The sequence below is a fragment of the Mustelus asterias genome, chromosome 3 (assembly GCF_964213995.1).
Source record: "Mustelus asterias chromosome 3, sMusAst1.hap1.1, whole genome shotgun sequence".
In the NCBI taxonomy this organism is placed as follows: domain Eukaryota; kingdom Metazoa; phylum Chordata; class Chondrichthyes; order Carcharhiniformes; family Triakidae; genus Mustelus; species Mustelus asterias.
The window spans coordinates 111,636,723-111,653,059 of record NC_135803.1 but is presented as its reverse complement, the minus strand read 5'-3'; the positions used below and the strand labels follow the sequence as shown (position 1 = coordinate 111,653,059).

The 16,337-nt window shown below is 51.6% G+C and overlaps 1 protein-coding gene across 1 annotated transcript in view; it reads right to left on the bottom strand.

The window, feature by feature from the left end:
- LOC144491525 (contactin-4-like) overlaps window positions 1-16,337 on the bottom strand; it is a 1,235,140-nt gene that overhangs the window by 259,647 nt on the left and 959,156 nt on the right. The window contains exon 14 of the mRNA XM_078209439.1: window positions 9,907-10,024. Coding sequence (XP_078065565.1) covers window positions 9,907-10,024 — 118 coding nt within the window. The remainder of the gene's footprint in view (window positions 1-9,906; window positions 10,025-16,337) is intronic.

Sequence of the window (16,337 nt, the reverse complement as noted above, 5' to 3'; positions counted from 1 at the left end):
GGCGGAGGCAGAGCACGGGGGGCGAAGGCAGAGCACGGGGGGGGGGGAGGCAGAGCGCGGGGGGCGAAGGCAGAGCACGGGGGGGGGGGAGGCAGAGCACGGGGGGGGGGAGGCAGAGCGCGGGGGGCGGAGGCAGAGCACGGGGGGCGGAGGCAGAGCGCGGGGGGGAGGCAGAGCGCGGGGGGGGAGGCAGAGCGCGGGGGGGAGGCAGAGCGCGGGGGGGAGGCAGAGCACGGGGGGCGGAGGCAGAGCGCGGGGGGGAGGCAGAGCGCGGGGGGGGAGGCAGAGCGCGGGGGGGGAGGCAGAGCGCGGGGGGGGGAGGCAGAGCGCGGGGGGGAGGCAGAGCACGGGGGCGGAGGCAGAGCGCGGGGGGGGAGGCAGAGCGCGGGGGGGGGGAGGCAGAGCGCGGGGGGGGGGAGGCAGAGCGCGGGGGGGAGGCAGAGCGCGGGGGGGGGAGGCAGAGCGCGGGGGGGGGAGGCAGAGCGCGGGGGGGCGGAGGCAGAGCGCGGGGGGGCGGAGGCAGAGCGCGGGGGGGCGGAGGCAGAGCGCGGGGGGGCGGAGGCAGAGCGCGGGGGGGCGGAGGCAGAGCGCGGGGGGGCGGAGGCAGAGCGCGGGGGGGAGGCAGAGCGCGGGGGGGGAGGCAGAGCGCGGGGGGGAGGCAGAGCACGGGGGCGGAGGCAGAGCGCGGGGGGGGAGGCAGAGCGCGGGGGGGGGGAGGCAGAGCGCGGGGGGGGGGAGGCAGAGCGCGGGGGGGAGGCAGAGCGCGGGGGGGGGAGGCAGAGCGCGGGGGGGGGAGGCAGAGCGCGGGGGGGCGGAGGCAGAGCGCGGGGGGGCGGAGGCAGAGCGCGGGGGGGCGGAGGCAGAGCGCGGGGGGGCGGAGGCAGAGCGCGGGGGGCGGAGGCAGAGCGCGGGGGGGAGGCAGAGCGCGGGGGGGGAGGCAGAGCGCGGGGGGGAGGCAGAGCGCGGGGGGGAGGCAGAGCGCGGGGGGGAGGCAGAGCGCGGGGGGGAGGCAGAGCGCGGGGGGGTGGCAGAGCGCGGGGGGGGAGGCAGAGCGCGGGGGGGAGGCAGAGCGCGGTGAGTGGAGGCAGAGCGCGGGGGGGAGGGCAGAGCGCGGGGGGGGAAGGCAGAGCGCGGGGGGGAAGGCAGAGCGCGGGGGGGAAGGCAGAGCACGGGGGGGAAGGCAGAGCGCGGGGAGTGGAGGCAGAGCGCGGGGGGGGGGGGAGGCAGAGCGCGGGGGGGAAGGCAGAGCACGGGGGGGAAGGCAGAGCACGGGGGGGAAGGCAGAGCACGGGGGGGAAGGCAGAGCGCGGGGGTAAGGCAGAGCACGGGGGGGAAGGCAGAGCGCGGGGAGTGGAGGCAGAGCGCGGGGGGGGGGGGGGGAGGCAGAGCGCGGGGGGGGGAGGCAGAGCGCGGGGGGGAGGTAGAGCGCGGGGGGGAGGTAGAGCGCGGGGGGGGGGAGGCAGAGCGCGGGGGGGGGAGGCAGAGCGCGGGGGGGAGGTAGAGCGCGGTGAGTGGAGGCAGAGCGCGGGGGGGGGAAGGCAGAGGGTGGGGGGGGAAGGCAGAGCGCGGGGGGGGAAGGCAGAGCGCGGGGGAGTAAGGCAGAGCGCAGGGGGGGAAGGCAGAGCGCGGGGGGGGAAGGCAGAGCGCGGGGGGGGAAGGCAGAGCGCGGGGGGGGAAGGCAGAGCGCGGGGGGGGAAGGCAGAGCGCGGGGGGGGAAGGCAGAGCGCGGGGGGGGAAGGCAGAGCGCGGGGAGTGGAGGCAGAGCGCGGGGAGTGGAGGCAGAGCGCGGGGGGGGAGGCAGAGCGCGGGGGGGGGAGGCAGAGCGCGGGGGGGGAGGCAGAGCGCCGGGGGGGAGGCAGAGCGCGGGGGGGGAGGCAGAGCGCGGGGGGGGAGGCAGAGCGCGGGGGGGGAGGCAGAGCGCGGGGGGGGGAGGCAGAGCGCGGGGGGGGAGGCAGAGCGCGGGGGGCGGAGGCAGAGCGCGGGGGGCGAGGCAGAGCGCGGGGGGCGAGGCAGAGCGCGGGGGGCGGAGGCAGAGCGCGGGGAGGCAGAGCGCGGGGGGGCGAGGCAGAGCGCGGGGGGCGGAGGCAGAGCGCGGGGGGGCGAGGCAGAGCGCGGGGGGCGGAGGCAGAGCGCGGGGGGGCGGAGGCAGAGCGCGGGGGGGCGGAGGCAGAGCGCAGGGGGGCGGAGGCAGAGCGCAGGGGGGCGGAGGCAGAGCGCGGGGGGGGGAGGCAGAGCGCGGGGGGGCGGAGGCAGAGCGCGGGGGGCGAGGCAGAGCGCGGGGTTCGGAGGCAGAGCGTGGGGGGCGGAGGCAGAGCGCGGGGGGGCGAGGCAGAGCGCGGGGGGGCGGAGGCAGAGCGCGGGGGGGCGGAGGCAGAGCGCGGGGGGGGGAGGCAGAGCGCGGGGGGGAGGCAGAGCGCGGGGGGGGGAGGCAGAGCGCGGGGGGGGAGGCAGAGCGCGGGGGGGGGGAGGCAGAGCGCGTGGGGGGGGGAGGCAGAGCGCGGGGGGGGGGAGGCAGAGCGCGGGGGGGGGGAGGCAGAGCGCGGGGGGGGGGAGGCAGAGCGCGGGGGGGGAGGCAGAGCGCGGGGGGGGGGAGGCAGAGCGCGGGGGGGGGGGAGGCAGAGCGCGAGGGGGGGGGGAGGCAGAGCGCGGGGGGGGGGGGGAGGCAGAGCGCGGGGGGGGGGGGGGAGGCAGAGCCCGGGGGGGGGGGGGAGGCAGAGCGCGGGGGGGGGAGGTAGAGCGCGGGGGGGAAAGGCAGAGCTCGGGGGGGGGAGGCAGAGGGTATACGTGGGAATTTAGTTCAATGTGTGAAGTTTGGTGCATGGTGGAAAGAGGTGCTTTTGGTAAGGCTTACTGCAAGAAGTGCCACTTAAACTAGAGTGCTGGGAGATGGGCAATTAAGGGTGTAAAGGAAGGAAGGGACAGAGATGCTCATTTGCTTTCGAGCTTTCTCAGCCTTCTGGAAGCGTTCTTTGCTCCACTAGAAAAAATTTGTCATCTGAGTATTTAGTTACTGACGATGGTTTAGAACAAAGAACAAAGAAAATTACAGCACAGGAACAGGCCCTTCTGCCCTCCAAGCCTGCACCGACCATGCTGCCCGACTGAACTAAAACCTCTCTACCCTTCCAGGGACCATATCCCTCTATTCCCATCCTATTCATGTATTTGTCCAGACGCCCCTGAAAATTCATTATCATATCTGCTTCCACTACCTCCCCCGGCAGTGAGTTCCAGGCACCCACCAATCTCTGTGTAAAAAACGTGCCTCGTACATCTCTTTTAAACCTTGCCCCTCGCACATTAAACCTTTCCCACCCTGGGAAAAAGCTTCTGATTATCCACTCTGTCCATGCCCCTCATAATCTTGTAGACTTCTATCAGGTCGCCCCCTCAACCTCCGTCGTTCCAGTGAGAACAAACCAAGTTTCTCCAACCTCTCCTCATAGCTAATGCTACCAGGCAACATCCTGGTAAATCTTTTCTGTATCCTCTCCAAAGCCTCCACATCCTTCTGGTAGTGTGGCGACCAGAATTGAATACTATATTCCAAGTGCGGCCTAACTAAGGTTCTATAAAGCGTCAACATGACTTGCCAATTTTTAAACTCAATGCCCTGGCTGATGAAGGCAAGCATGCCGTATGCCTTCTTGACGACCTTCTCCACTTTCAGTGACCTGTGCACTTGTACACCCAGATCCCTCTGCCTATCAATACTCTTAAGGATTCTGCCATTTACTATAGATTTCCTATCTGTATTAGACCTTCCAAAATGCATTACCTCACATTTGTCCGGATTAAACTCCATCTGCCATCTCTCCCCCCAAGCCTCCAACCGATCTACATCCTGCTGTATTGTCTGGTGGTCCTCATCGCTATCTGCAAATCCACCAACCTTTGCGTCATCCGCAAACTTACTAATCAAACCTGTTACATTGTCTTCCAAATCATTTACATATATTAGGAACAGCAAAGGTCCCAGCACTGATCCCTGAGGAATACCACTTGTCACAGCCCTCCATTCAGAAACACACCCTTCCACTGCTACCCTCTGTCTTCTATGACCGAGCCAGTTCTGTATCCACCTTGCCAGCTCACCTCTGATCCCATGCGACTTCATCTTCTGCACCAGTCTGCCATGAGGGACCTTGTCAAAGTCCTTACTGAAGTCCACGTAGACAACATCCACTGCCCTACCCTCATCAATCATCTTCGTCACTTCCTCAAAAAACTCGATCAAGTTAGTGAGACATGACCTCCTCTTCACAAAACCATGTTGCCTCTCGCTAATACATCCACTTATTTCCAAGTGGGAGTAAGTCCTGTCTTGAAGAGTCCTCTCCAATAATTTCCCTATCACTGATGGAAGGCTCACTGGCCTGTTCAGTCTATTCCTAATGTTCAAAATAGTCTAGCAACTAGTGAAAAGGTTAATAAAATGTATAAATGCAAAGGTAAAATATATAATTTAACAAAATAATGATATAGTTGATTTGAACATCAAAGGATGGCAGGAAGGAGATGTGTTACAGCTGCAGCACATGGGAGCTTCTTGATGCCAGTTTGATGCAGTGCAGCCATGGCTGTAATAGGCGTTTGTATTTTGAGCAGCTTTGCTGTGAGTTTATGAGTGGAAGGCTGAACTACAAACATGGCAGTACATCAGGGAGGAAGTTATCCAGATCCTTTGTACCAGGAGGAAGTCACAACTTTCAGCAAAGGGTCTTCTGATTTGGCTTGTGGTCAGGGACAGGAGAGTATCACTGCAAGTGAGGCACGTAAGGGGACTCAGAGGGCAGGAGCTTTAAAATTGTCCAACATGTTTGATGTCTTTTTAGGTTGCTTGGATGATAGTCGAGGCTGCAGGTTGGATGAACCAACCGACCATCGCACCATGGTGCAGGAAGCCATTCAAGTGCTGGGAGCAAAAGGGAATGTCGTGGTAGTATCGCTGGAAGAAATGACACTGTCCTCCGCAGCAAAGAGCGTGAAGCGAGACGACTGTTGTCTGCCCAGTGCCAGGGTTCAGGACATCTGCTTGGGGCTGGAGAGGAACTTGCAGTGGAAAGGGGAGAGTCTAGTTGTCGTGGTCCACGAAAGTACCAATGACAGAGGCATTTCAAAAAAGGAGGTTCTGCATAGTTAGTATGAGGACCTAGGCATCAAATTAAGAAGCAGAACCTCAAAGGCCATTGTCTCTAGATTATTAGTGGAGCCACGTGCAAATTGTCATCGGAGAAATCCAATTAGGGAGATAAATGCATGGCTGAAAGGTTGATGTGAGAGAAGTGGGTTCCAGTTCATGGGACGTTGGCACCAGTACTAGGGAAAGTGGGATTTGTGTTGTTGGGATGGTCTACACCCGAACTATGTTGGGGCTGGTATTATTGCAAGCTGAACAACTAGCGAACTAGAGAGGGTTTTAAAAGGGGCAAGGGGTCAAATTTCACAAGATATGGTAAATCAAAGAGCAGAGACAAGTCAAACAAGAAAGGTTATGGGATACGAAAAACAGACCATGACAGAAAGGGATAAACAGTACAAATCTAACAGTAAAACAACAGACAAGACTGGAGGTTATAAAAAGAATAAAAAGATAAAACTAAAAGCTCCATATCTGAATGCACATAGCCTTCAAAGCAAAACAGATGAACTCAGAGCGTACATAGAAATAAATGAATACGATTTGATAGCCAATTACAGAGACATGACTGCAGGAGGACATGGATTGAGAACTCAATATTGAAGGGTACCGGATACTTCGGAAGGACAGGGAGCAAAGAAAAGATGGATGGGTGGCTCTGTTAGTTAATGATGGTATCAATAGTGAGGGAGGACCTAAATTCACTAAATCAGGATGTGGAAAGAGTTTGGATCGAGAGAAAAAATTGTAACAGCAAGAAGTAACTTGAGAGTCGTGTACAAGCCCCTGAGCAGTAATCATATAGTCAGGTGGAACATAAAAGGAAGAAATAATGTGAGCTTGTCAGAAAGGTACAGCGATAATCATAAGAGATTTTAATTTACATATAGTCTGGAAATGTCAGATGGGCAAAAATAGCCTAAATGAGGAGTTCATTGAGTGTTTTCAGGAGTTTCTGAGAATAGCATGTTCTGAAGCCAACTAGAGAGCAGACTACATTGAACCTGGAATTGTGCAACGAGACGGCAGTAATTAATGAGCTCATCGTGAAGGCACCCCTCAGTAGCGACCACCATAATATGATTAAATTTTACATTCAGTTTGAGGGAGAGAGGAGTGGGTTTGAGATAATGGGGGGGATTTTACGGCCTCTCTCAGGCGAGACCAGAAATTCCTTCCCAAGGTCAATGGAGATTTCCGTTGTTGGACCTTCGCCTGCTCTGATTCCATGGCGGGCAAGGTATTCGAGTTCCGACAAATGTTTTTAGACTTAAATAAATGCAATGATGAGGGCATGAAAACTGAGCTGATTGAAGTGAATTAGCAAATTAGGTTAAGGAATTAAGGTCAAAAGGGATGCAGTGGCAAACACTTATGGGAATGTTTTAGAATGCACGGAATAGATACATTTCAACGAGTAAGAAAAAGCCCAAGAGAAGGACCAACCATCCATAGTTAACAGGGAAAGGAAAGTACCAAACTTAAAGAAAAAACATATAATTGTGCAAAGACAGGTGGCAGGTCAGAAGAGTGGACAGAATATATGGGACAGCAAAGGATGACTAAAAGATTAATAAGGAGGGAATAATTAGAGTATGAGAGAAAGATAGTCAGAAATATAAAGACAGATAGTAAGAGTTTTATAAGTATTTGAAATGAGGAAAGAGTTAACAAAGTGAGCATTGGCCCGATAGAAAGTGATTCTGGAGAAATGATAATGAAGAACAAGAAGATGCAGATGAATTAAACAAGTATTTTACTTCAGTCTTCTCTTTCGAGGATATACGTAACATCCCAGAAGCAACCATAAAGCAGGAAATGGAAGGGAGGGAGGAATTCAGGAAAATTACAGTCACCAGTGACATGGTACCTGAGTAAATTGTTGGAGCTGCGGGCTGATTAGTTCCTGGGTCCAGTTGGGCTTCACAGAATCATAGAATACTAAAGCGCAGAAGAAGCCCTTCGTCTTATCGAGTCCGCATGAAATGCCCTGACCTGCCCACCTAATTCCATTTGCCAGTCCTTGGCCCATAGCCTTCAATGTTATGGCGTGCTAAGTACTCATCTAGGTACTTTTTAAAGGATGTGGGGCATCCTGTCTCCATCACCCTCCCAGCAGTGCATTCAAATCTGTCACCACCCTCTGGGTAAAAAAACTTTTCCTCAAATCCCCCTAAACCCCCTGCCCTTCACTTTTAACTTGTGTCCCCTTCATTTAAAGTAAATGTCCAGTGAGATAGAAGATGCACTGGTTTTAATTTTGCAATACTCCCAAGATTCAGAGAAAGCCCCATTAGATTGGAAGACAGTAAATGTAACTCCATTATTCAAAAAAGGGAGAGGGACAGGAAGTGGGAAGCTACAGGCTAGTTAGCTTAACATCTGTCACAGGGAAAGTGTCAGAAGCCATTATTTAAAAGAGCTATTGCAGGGCACTTGGATAAACTCAGGGTGCTGAAAGCAGAGTTTTAAAATATTTTTAAGGCAGAGGTGGCCAGATTCTTGGTAAGCAAGGTGGAGATAGATTATCAGAAGTAGGTGGAGTGCAAGCTCTGATGAAATGGCAGTGCAGACTTGAGGAATTCAATGGCTTACTCCTGCACCATCTTTGTATGTTTGCAAACTGAAGTGGGACATGGAATAGCACAAAATAGCCTTTCATCTAAAGAACAATTGGTGAATTAGATGTACCTGGAAGGATGTAAATGTTCTCAGTAAAATATCACTTTAAGCAATGCATATGGAATTCAGGGGGATGTGACCTTTTAACTCAACCCCCAATATCAACTCATATTCCTTGCTGACAGCTCTCAGCCCCTGGAGATTGAAATCATCAAACACTCGAGGGAAAGCAAGTAATTTACAACTGAGAAGTCCACTCGTATTAATAGTTGATCATTTGTTGCAGGTGGCATCACAATTCATAGCAATCTTCAGGCATTAATGATGCAACAAATGAGTGAAATGGTGATAAGTGAAGTTGTGATTGACTCATCAATTGTAAATTAATAATTTCTGGGAATGTTTTTGTTCTGTTCACGAATTTCTTTTGAATGTTTGAATGTCGTACTTATTATTTTACATGTATTTGACTTCTCAATTCTAAATGCTTTGTAAAGTCAGTACAAAATGGTGTCTAGTTCAATGAATAAGTCTTAAGCAAAATTATTTAACCTACATTTCAGTGTTCACAAGCTTTATGTCTATTAGCATCGCCTGAAAAATACAGAGAATGATGCAACCTGCAACTCATTTTCATTCACTCAATTTTAACGTTGATGGCCTTTTCAATGGTAAATATGATCCATTCATTTAAAATGTCTGGATTATCATTAAGGCCCTAATGGGGATTTCCTAAAGGCTGCCACCAGGATTGATTGAGATCCCATATTATACTCACTGAGGGCCACATGCATTTCGCCCTGGGAAACCCTGCAAGTTCAGGGTGGAAACCAAGACTTGTAACACTTGTTTGCCGGTAACACTTTTTTTTCAACTTTACTAACATACTACTTGGTTAACCACAAATTAAACATTCATTTAACTGCTGAGCAAGTGTCAAATTAGAACATTGAAAGATGAAATGCACCAACTCTCTGATGGGTAGAGTTAAGGAATTCTTGAGCCTCAAACCTGACCAGAGGAGTGCTATGACAGTTAGATTTTATTCTCATGCACATTTTTGATTTTGAATACAAATTTCTTAAAGAAAATCAACAAACAGACAAAAGTTGCTCATACAATACTTTGTAAAAGGTTAATTCTTCAGTTTAACAATAATTAGATTCTTGCATAGTGTTTAGAAATAACAACGTCTTAGGAGTTAGCATTGACCAGAAATTGAAATGAACTAGCCATATAAATATTATGGCTACAAGAATAGATCAAAGGCTCAGAATTCTGCTGTGAGTAACGCAACTCCTGACTCCCAAAAATCTGTCCACCATCTACAAGGCACAAGTCAAGAGTGTGATGAAATACTCCCCACTTGCCTGGATGAGTGCAGTTCCAAAAACACTCAAGAAGCTCAACAACATTCAGCAGCCCACTTGATTGGCACTCCTTCCACAAACATTCACACCCTTCACCACTGACAAACACTGGCAGCAATGTGTACCATCTACAAGATGCACCCTGCAGGAACTCACCATGGCTCCTGAGGCAGCATCTTCCAAACCCATTACCACCATCATTTAGAAGGGTAAGAGCAGCATATGGGAACACCACCATATGGAGGTTCCCCTCCAAGTCACTCACCATAGTGACTTGGAAAAATATCACCATTCCTTTACTGTCGCTGGGTCAAAATCGTGGAAGCTAACAGCACAGTGGGTGTACCTAAATGGACTGCAGCAGTTCAAGAAGGCAGCTCACACCACCTTCGCAAGGCAATTCAGGATGGGCAATAAATGCTGCCCTAGCCAGTGACACCCACATTCACTGGCTAGGGCAGCATTAATTATTTAATTAAATAAGCGAGTATGTCATTCAAACAGAATTGGACCTTCTATATTTGATATGTTGTTTGTTGAGAGTTTTCTTCAGTGTTACTTTCTATTATTCAAAACCACAATTTTTGAAAGGTTCATTGTGTTAGACCTGATGATTAAGAGAGGGCTGCATTTTGGGAAGACCAAGAATAATTCAGTATCCATAATGTTGATACATACATTTTAAAAAAGCACCACCAGAAACCCAAGTAAAACCTTTCAGTTATTTTATGTGTGTTTCATATCAATGTGTTAACGTCGTTGTAAAGTGCTTACCTCTCACAATCAGATCAGCTCCAGCTGATGCACTGTCCACAGTGGTCCTGACCATACAAATAAATCTACCAGCATGCTTAAGCTGAATGTTTCTGATCATCAAATCACCAGAGGATCCCTGCTGAAAGAAATAAGACACAGGCTTAGAAACACAATTGAAATTCATGTGATTTTTAGTGCAAGTCACATGTAGACTGCATTTAACTTTGCTTCACATTTTGTGTCATCCCTTAGTTCCCTTTAAACTGTGCATGGGTTTTCCCTGCTCTCATGATTAGCGCTGTTTAGGTACAAAACGGAGTTTACCATTTGAAATTTCAATTAACATTAAGGCCATGCTTCGAACACTTGATCTGCTCCATTACCATCTCGGACATATGATCGGATGTTAAATGAAGTTAGCGTCCCTAATATTTTGGTTATGCCATGTCTGAAGTTCACTGCAGGACAGTCAAACTTTCATGACTAATATATATAGATGTGCACCAGCTGGTACAGAATAAGCATTTCAACAAGGGCACACATAGCAGTCCTCCTGTAAATCAATCAGAGACCAGAACCTTGTTAAAACGTCTCCATTTTCAGAGAAATACTGGCTCATGTGTTCTCTTTCCAATTTGTTTCAAAACCGGTGTACAAAGCAATGAGAAAGAACAGGACCAAACTTGACGACAAGATTTATACTTATCCAGAGTTTATCTATTCAGATGAATTGAGTAAAATGTGAACTTGCTGTCCTGTTGGTGGACTGATTTTGAAGAATTAAAAAAGTACAATTATGCTTACACAAGTCTCCACTATCTCAGCAAATTATAATGGTGTGGTAATTTTGTGGAGTCTTGGGTTTTTCATTTATCCTGTGTGCTAGTAATAATGTTGAATGACCAAATAAAAGTAGGAACAGATTTTTCTTCTTCACTAACGTTAGCTTCAGTGTTGCTCATAGCCTGAAATATGAGTAAGAGAAGCAACAGGAACAACAAAATGTTCGTTAAGGCCTTGTTAATTACTGTGGGGAAAAATGTTAGTAACTCTCAGCTTGTGCACATGTGAAAACCTATATCCTCAATGTGTGACTTGTAAAAAAAAAGGGTACACCTCCATGGTCAACGTTCACTGTTGGAAAACCATTGCAGGATAAGCTACAGCAGTGTGGTGGTTGTGTTACTGGATTAGTCATCTCTAAGTTAAAAACAGAAAATAGAGGAAATACTCAGTAGATCTGGCAACACCTCTGAAGGGAGAAAAACAGAGTTAACATTTCAGGCTAATGACCTTTTGCAAGGACCAGAAAAAAAAACATAACAGGTTTCCTGAGGCAAGAAAATGCTGGGGATGGTGGTGATCTGGGGGTGTGGGAAGAAGAAAAAAGGGAAAGAGAGTAGAAAACAGGAGAGATTAAATGATAAAAGGGATGGTGGTACAAGGCAGGAGAAGTTAATAGTGGGACAGAAAGCAAAAGATGAGTCTGGAAGAGGAAGTAGGAAAAGGAGAACGATTAAATTTGCCATTTTCCCCCCTAAAAAATAGAGGCAAAGGTTATAACCTGGAATTACTGAGCTTAGTGCTGAGTCTGGAAGGCTGCAAATTGCCTTCCTGACTTCCAGGCCTATGTCCTCTGAAAGGGAGACACAAAATTCAGAATTTACACTTGAACAACATAATCTTGGTCATGGGAACAAATGCCTCTCCCAATTGACCATGGAAGCCATATCCTTCCCTCTAAAGAGATATGAAGCATTCAAAACGGCCCAGATTTTAAAAAAAATGGCTTCAAGGACTTTGGCTGTTGAGTTAAAGTGACAGATAACAATTTTAACTTCATTCTGTTGAGCAAAGATAAGAGAAATTGACTTGGCTTTTTAGAAGGGGAAGCTATTTCTGTAATTAAATTTCAAATACAGACCGAGAAGCCATACAATGAAATGTGAGAAACTGTGAGCTAAGTAAAGAGTTTATTAGGAAGCTAATATCGGAATGTATCAATGTGTGGAATGATTGTCCCTCTGGTGGTGAAGGTGGAATCTGCTGTTACTTCCAAAAGAGAACTCGATTGATTTTGCTGTGGGGATTGGGGAGGGAGGAGGCATGTTGAGGGATATAAGCATAAACTGACAAAGGGCCAATAAAACAGTGATGCGCGTTATCACACACGAGGCTTGAGATGGTCAGGAAATAAAGGCTTTTATTTGCTGTTACAACGAAGCTACTAATTATATACACGATCCCAGACTGAGGGGTCCCAGACAGAGCAGTGACCTTTATACCTCTCCCAGGAGGCGGAGCCCGACTGGGATGTACCACAATAACTATAATACAAGGTGTAACAGCCCAACCCTAACCCCAACAGCAACAAGTAGAACAACCCATCCCTAACCCCAACAGCAACATATATACATACTTGTAGTACTGGCCAGACCCTGGCTCAGTACTATCTAGTGGGAACCAACGATGGTTCACCACATTCACCCCTCCTTTGAAGACAAAGGCCGGCGGGGTACAAAAAAAAACAGAATAATTTGTCATCAGTCTATAAGTTCAGACGGTCAGGGGGACCGCAGTCCCACCGTCGTAGTGACCTCCTCAACACCGGAGTAGGCACTCGCGGTGGCGTTCTCCCCAAGGCGATGTCCAACGGTTCCTCCACAGTCTCACGGGCCGGTTGACCCCGAGGTGATGATAATCCGTTGAGTTCTGACACGCCCTGAAGTGGCGACCATCTCCTGGACTCAGGCAAGCTGTACACGGGAGTAAAAGGGTTAAGTAATGGTCCCGATGCTGCCCGCGCCGTGTCCGGAGGGGAAACAATAGTTGGGGGGTTTCTAACAGGGGGTATGGGAGCGACAGGGGTTTCTACGTCCCCTGCTGGCGCCAGGTCTCGGATCGAGACCGTGTCCTCTCGCCCGTCAGGGTATGCCACATAGGCATACTGAGGGTTGGCGTGGAGGAGATGGACCTGTTCGACCAACAGGTCGGACCTGCGGGCCCTTACATGTCGCCGCAGGAGGACAGGTCCTGAGTACGTCAACCAAGACGGTAATGAGGTCCCAGAGGAAGACTTCCGAGGGAATGAAAACAGCCTCTCATGGGGAGTAGCGTTGGTTGCCGTACACAGGAGTGAGCGTATGGAATGGAGCGCATCAGGGAGCACCTCTTGCCAACGGGAGACTGGAAGGCTTTTTGACTTCAACGCCAGTAAGACAGCCTTCCAGACTGTAGCATTCTCACGTTCCACCTGTCCGTTACCCCTAGGGTTGTAGCTCGTGGTTCTACTAGAGGCAATCCCGTATGAGAGCAGGTATTGCCTCAAGTCATCGCTCATGAACGACGAGCCCCTGTCGCTGTGAATGTAGCTGGGGTACCCGAACAGGGCGAAAAGATCACGGAATGCCTTGATAACCGTGGCAGCGGATGTATCAGAGCAGGGAATAACAAAAGGGAATCTCGAGTACTCATCAATTATGTTGAGGAAGTACACATTCCGATCTGTTGAGGGAAGGGGGCCCTTAAAGTCGACACTCAGTTTTTCGAAGGGACGAGTGGCCTTGACTAATTGTGCCCGGTCAGGTCGGTAAAAGTGCGGTTTGCATTCCGCGCATACCCGACAGCTTCTTGTTATGGACCTGACATCCTCCACCGAGTAGGGCAGATTGCGGGCTTTTACAAAGTGGTAGAGCTGAGTGACCCCAGGATGGCATAGGTCATTATGGAGAGCCTGCAAACGGTCCTCCTGTATACTGGCGCATGTTCCACGCGACAGGGCATCCGAGGGCTCACTGAGTTTCCCTGGACGATACATGATGTCATAATTATAGGTGGAGAGTTCAATTCTCCACTGCAAGATCTTGTCGTTCTTGATCTTGCCCCTCAGCGTGTTATTGAACATGAACACCACGGACCGCTGGTCCGTGATCAGGGTGAACCGTTTTCCCGCCAAGTAATGGCGCCAGTGCCTGATGGCCTCCACAATGGCCTGGGCCTCCTTTTCCACCGCTGAATGCTGAATTTCGGGGCCTTGGAGGGTGCGGGAAAAAAAGGCGATGGGCCTGCCCGCCTGGTTAAGTGTGGCGGCCAGGGCGAAATCAGATGCATCGCTCTCCACCTGAAAGGGGATGGACTCATCAACAGCGTGCATCGTAGCTTTCGCGATGTCGGCTTTTAGTTGATCAAAGGCCAATCGAGCCTCTGGTGTTCGGGGAAAAGAAGTGGACTTGATGAGCGGACGGGCTTTGTCCGCGTAATTGGGAACCCACTGTGCATAATAAGAGAAGAAGCCTAAGCATCTCCTCAGTGCTTTTGCACTAGTGGGCAGGGGAAGTTCAAAGAGGGGACACATACGGTCTGGATCAGGGCCAATGACCCCGTTTTCCACCACGTATCCGAGGATGGCTAAACGGCGCGTACGAAATACACACTTCTCCCTGTTGTAGGTCAGATTCAGGCGAGATGCAGTGCGTAGGAAATTCAGGAGATTTGTGTCGTGGTCCTGCTGGTCATGGCCGCAGATGGTGACGTTATCCAGGTACGGGAAGGTAGCCCGCAGCCCGTTCTGGTCCACCATTCGGTCCATAGCACGCTGGAAGACCGAGACCCCATTGGTGACACCAAAGGGAACCCTGAGAAAGTGATACAAGCGACCATCCGCCTCAAAAGCCGTGTATTGTTGGTCCTCTGGGCGAATGGGGAGTTGGTGGTAGGCAGACTTGAGGTCTATGGTGGAGAACACCCGGTACTGCGCAATCTGATTGACCATGTCAGATATGCGCGGGAGGGGATACGCATCCAGCTGCGTGTATCTATTGATGGTCTGACTATAGTCAATGACCATCCGGGGTTTGTTCCCACTCTTGACCACCACGACCTGCGCTCTCCACGGACTAGCACTAGGTTGTATAATCCTTTCCTTGAGGAGCCGCTGAACTTCAGATCGAATGAAGATCCGATCCTCAGCGCTGTAACGCCTACTCTTAGTCGCAATGGGCTTGCAGCCTGGCACAAGATTCTGGAACAGGGAGGGTGTGGTAATCTTCAGCGTCGAGAGGCTACAGGCGTTGGGCAATTTGGAAGCTGCTGTTCTCCCACTGAAAGCGGAGGGAGTGGCCCACCGTACTGTAGGGTTACACTCTTCAAGTGGACCATGAAGTTTAGTCCGAGAAGTATTGGCGCGCAAAGGTGCGGCAATACCAGGAGCTTGAAGCGCTCGTAAACCGTGCCTTGCACCGTTAAAGTTACCACGCAACTCCCTAGCACGGTGACAGACCGGGACCTTGATGCCATAGAAATTGTCTGTTTGACAGGTTGAATCTGGAGTCCACACCGCTTCACAGCGTCTGGGTGGATAAAACTCTCAGTGCTCCCGCTGTCAAACAGACAATAAATCAAGTGGTTGTTTACCTGAATGTCCATCATAGACTTGTCGAGTCTATGAGGCTTGGCCTGGTCCAGGATGATCGACGCCACCGTTGGTTCATGAGCGCCACTGCAGGCAGCTGAAATTGACGATGATGACCCCTGCTGGTCGTTCGCGGTTGGTGCCGACCAACATTGCCGCTCCCATAGGTCGCACGTGGGTGATGGCGCCAAAATCAGCGACCCCTGGTGGTCACGCATCTCCGACTCCGTCGACCGTAATGGCGTCGTCCTGGCCTCGCACGTGGACGAAACCCTCGACGATGCCGACGACGAAGAACCGGGCTCCGAGGAATCGCAGGCCGCACTGCTGTTCCTAGAAGCATGTTTAGAACAGCATACTTTCGAATAGTGCCCCTTCTTACCGCAGGCGGAGCACAACACAGCTTTAGCGGGACACCATTGCCGAGTATGCTTCGCTCCCCCACAGAAGTAACACCGCGGGCCGCCCGGAGCTGCTGCCGTCGTCAGGCCCGAGTGTGGGCACGCCATCACGCAGCTTTTCGAACCCAAGGGACGAGGAGGGATCAGCGACTGCTCCTGCCACGTTGTCTCCACGTGGTCTTCAGGATACAATACTAGACTTTTGGAGGCCGTCTCCAACATATCCGCCAGTTCTATCGACTTAGTGAGGTCAAGATTACCTTGCTCCAGTAGTCTGAGTCGGATATAAGATGATCCGATTCCCGCCACAAACGCATCTCGAGCGAGGTCGTTCATGTTCTGGTCTGCCGACACTGCTTTGCAGTTACAGCCCCTGGCTAGCTGTAGGAGCCCGTTCGCGTATTCCTCCGTCGTTTCGCCGGGCTGCCGTCGTCGAGTGGCTAAGAGGTATCGAGCATGCATATCATTTGGCGGTTTAATGTAACGCTTCTTAAGAAGCTCGAGGGCCTTTGTGTAGTCGGTGGCCGCACGGATCGCGAGGTATACGGTGTCGCTTACCCTCGCATGGAGGACCCGGAGTCTGTCATCGTCTGTGGTGACCGCTGCGGAGGCTGCCAGGTAGTCCTCAAAACATTTCA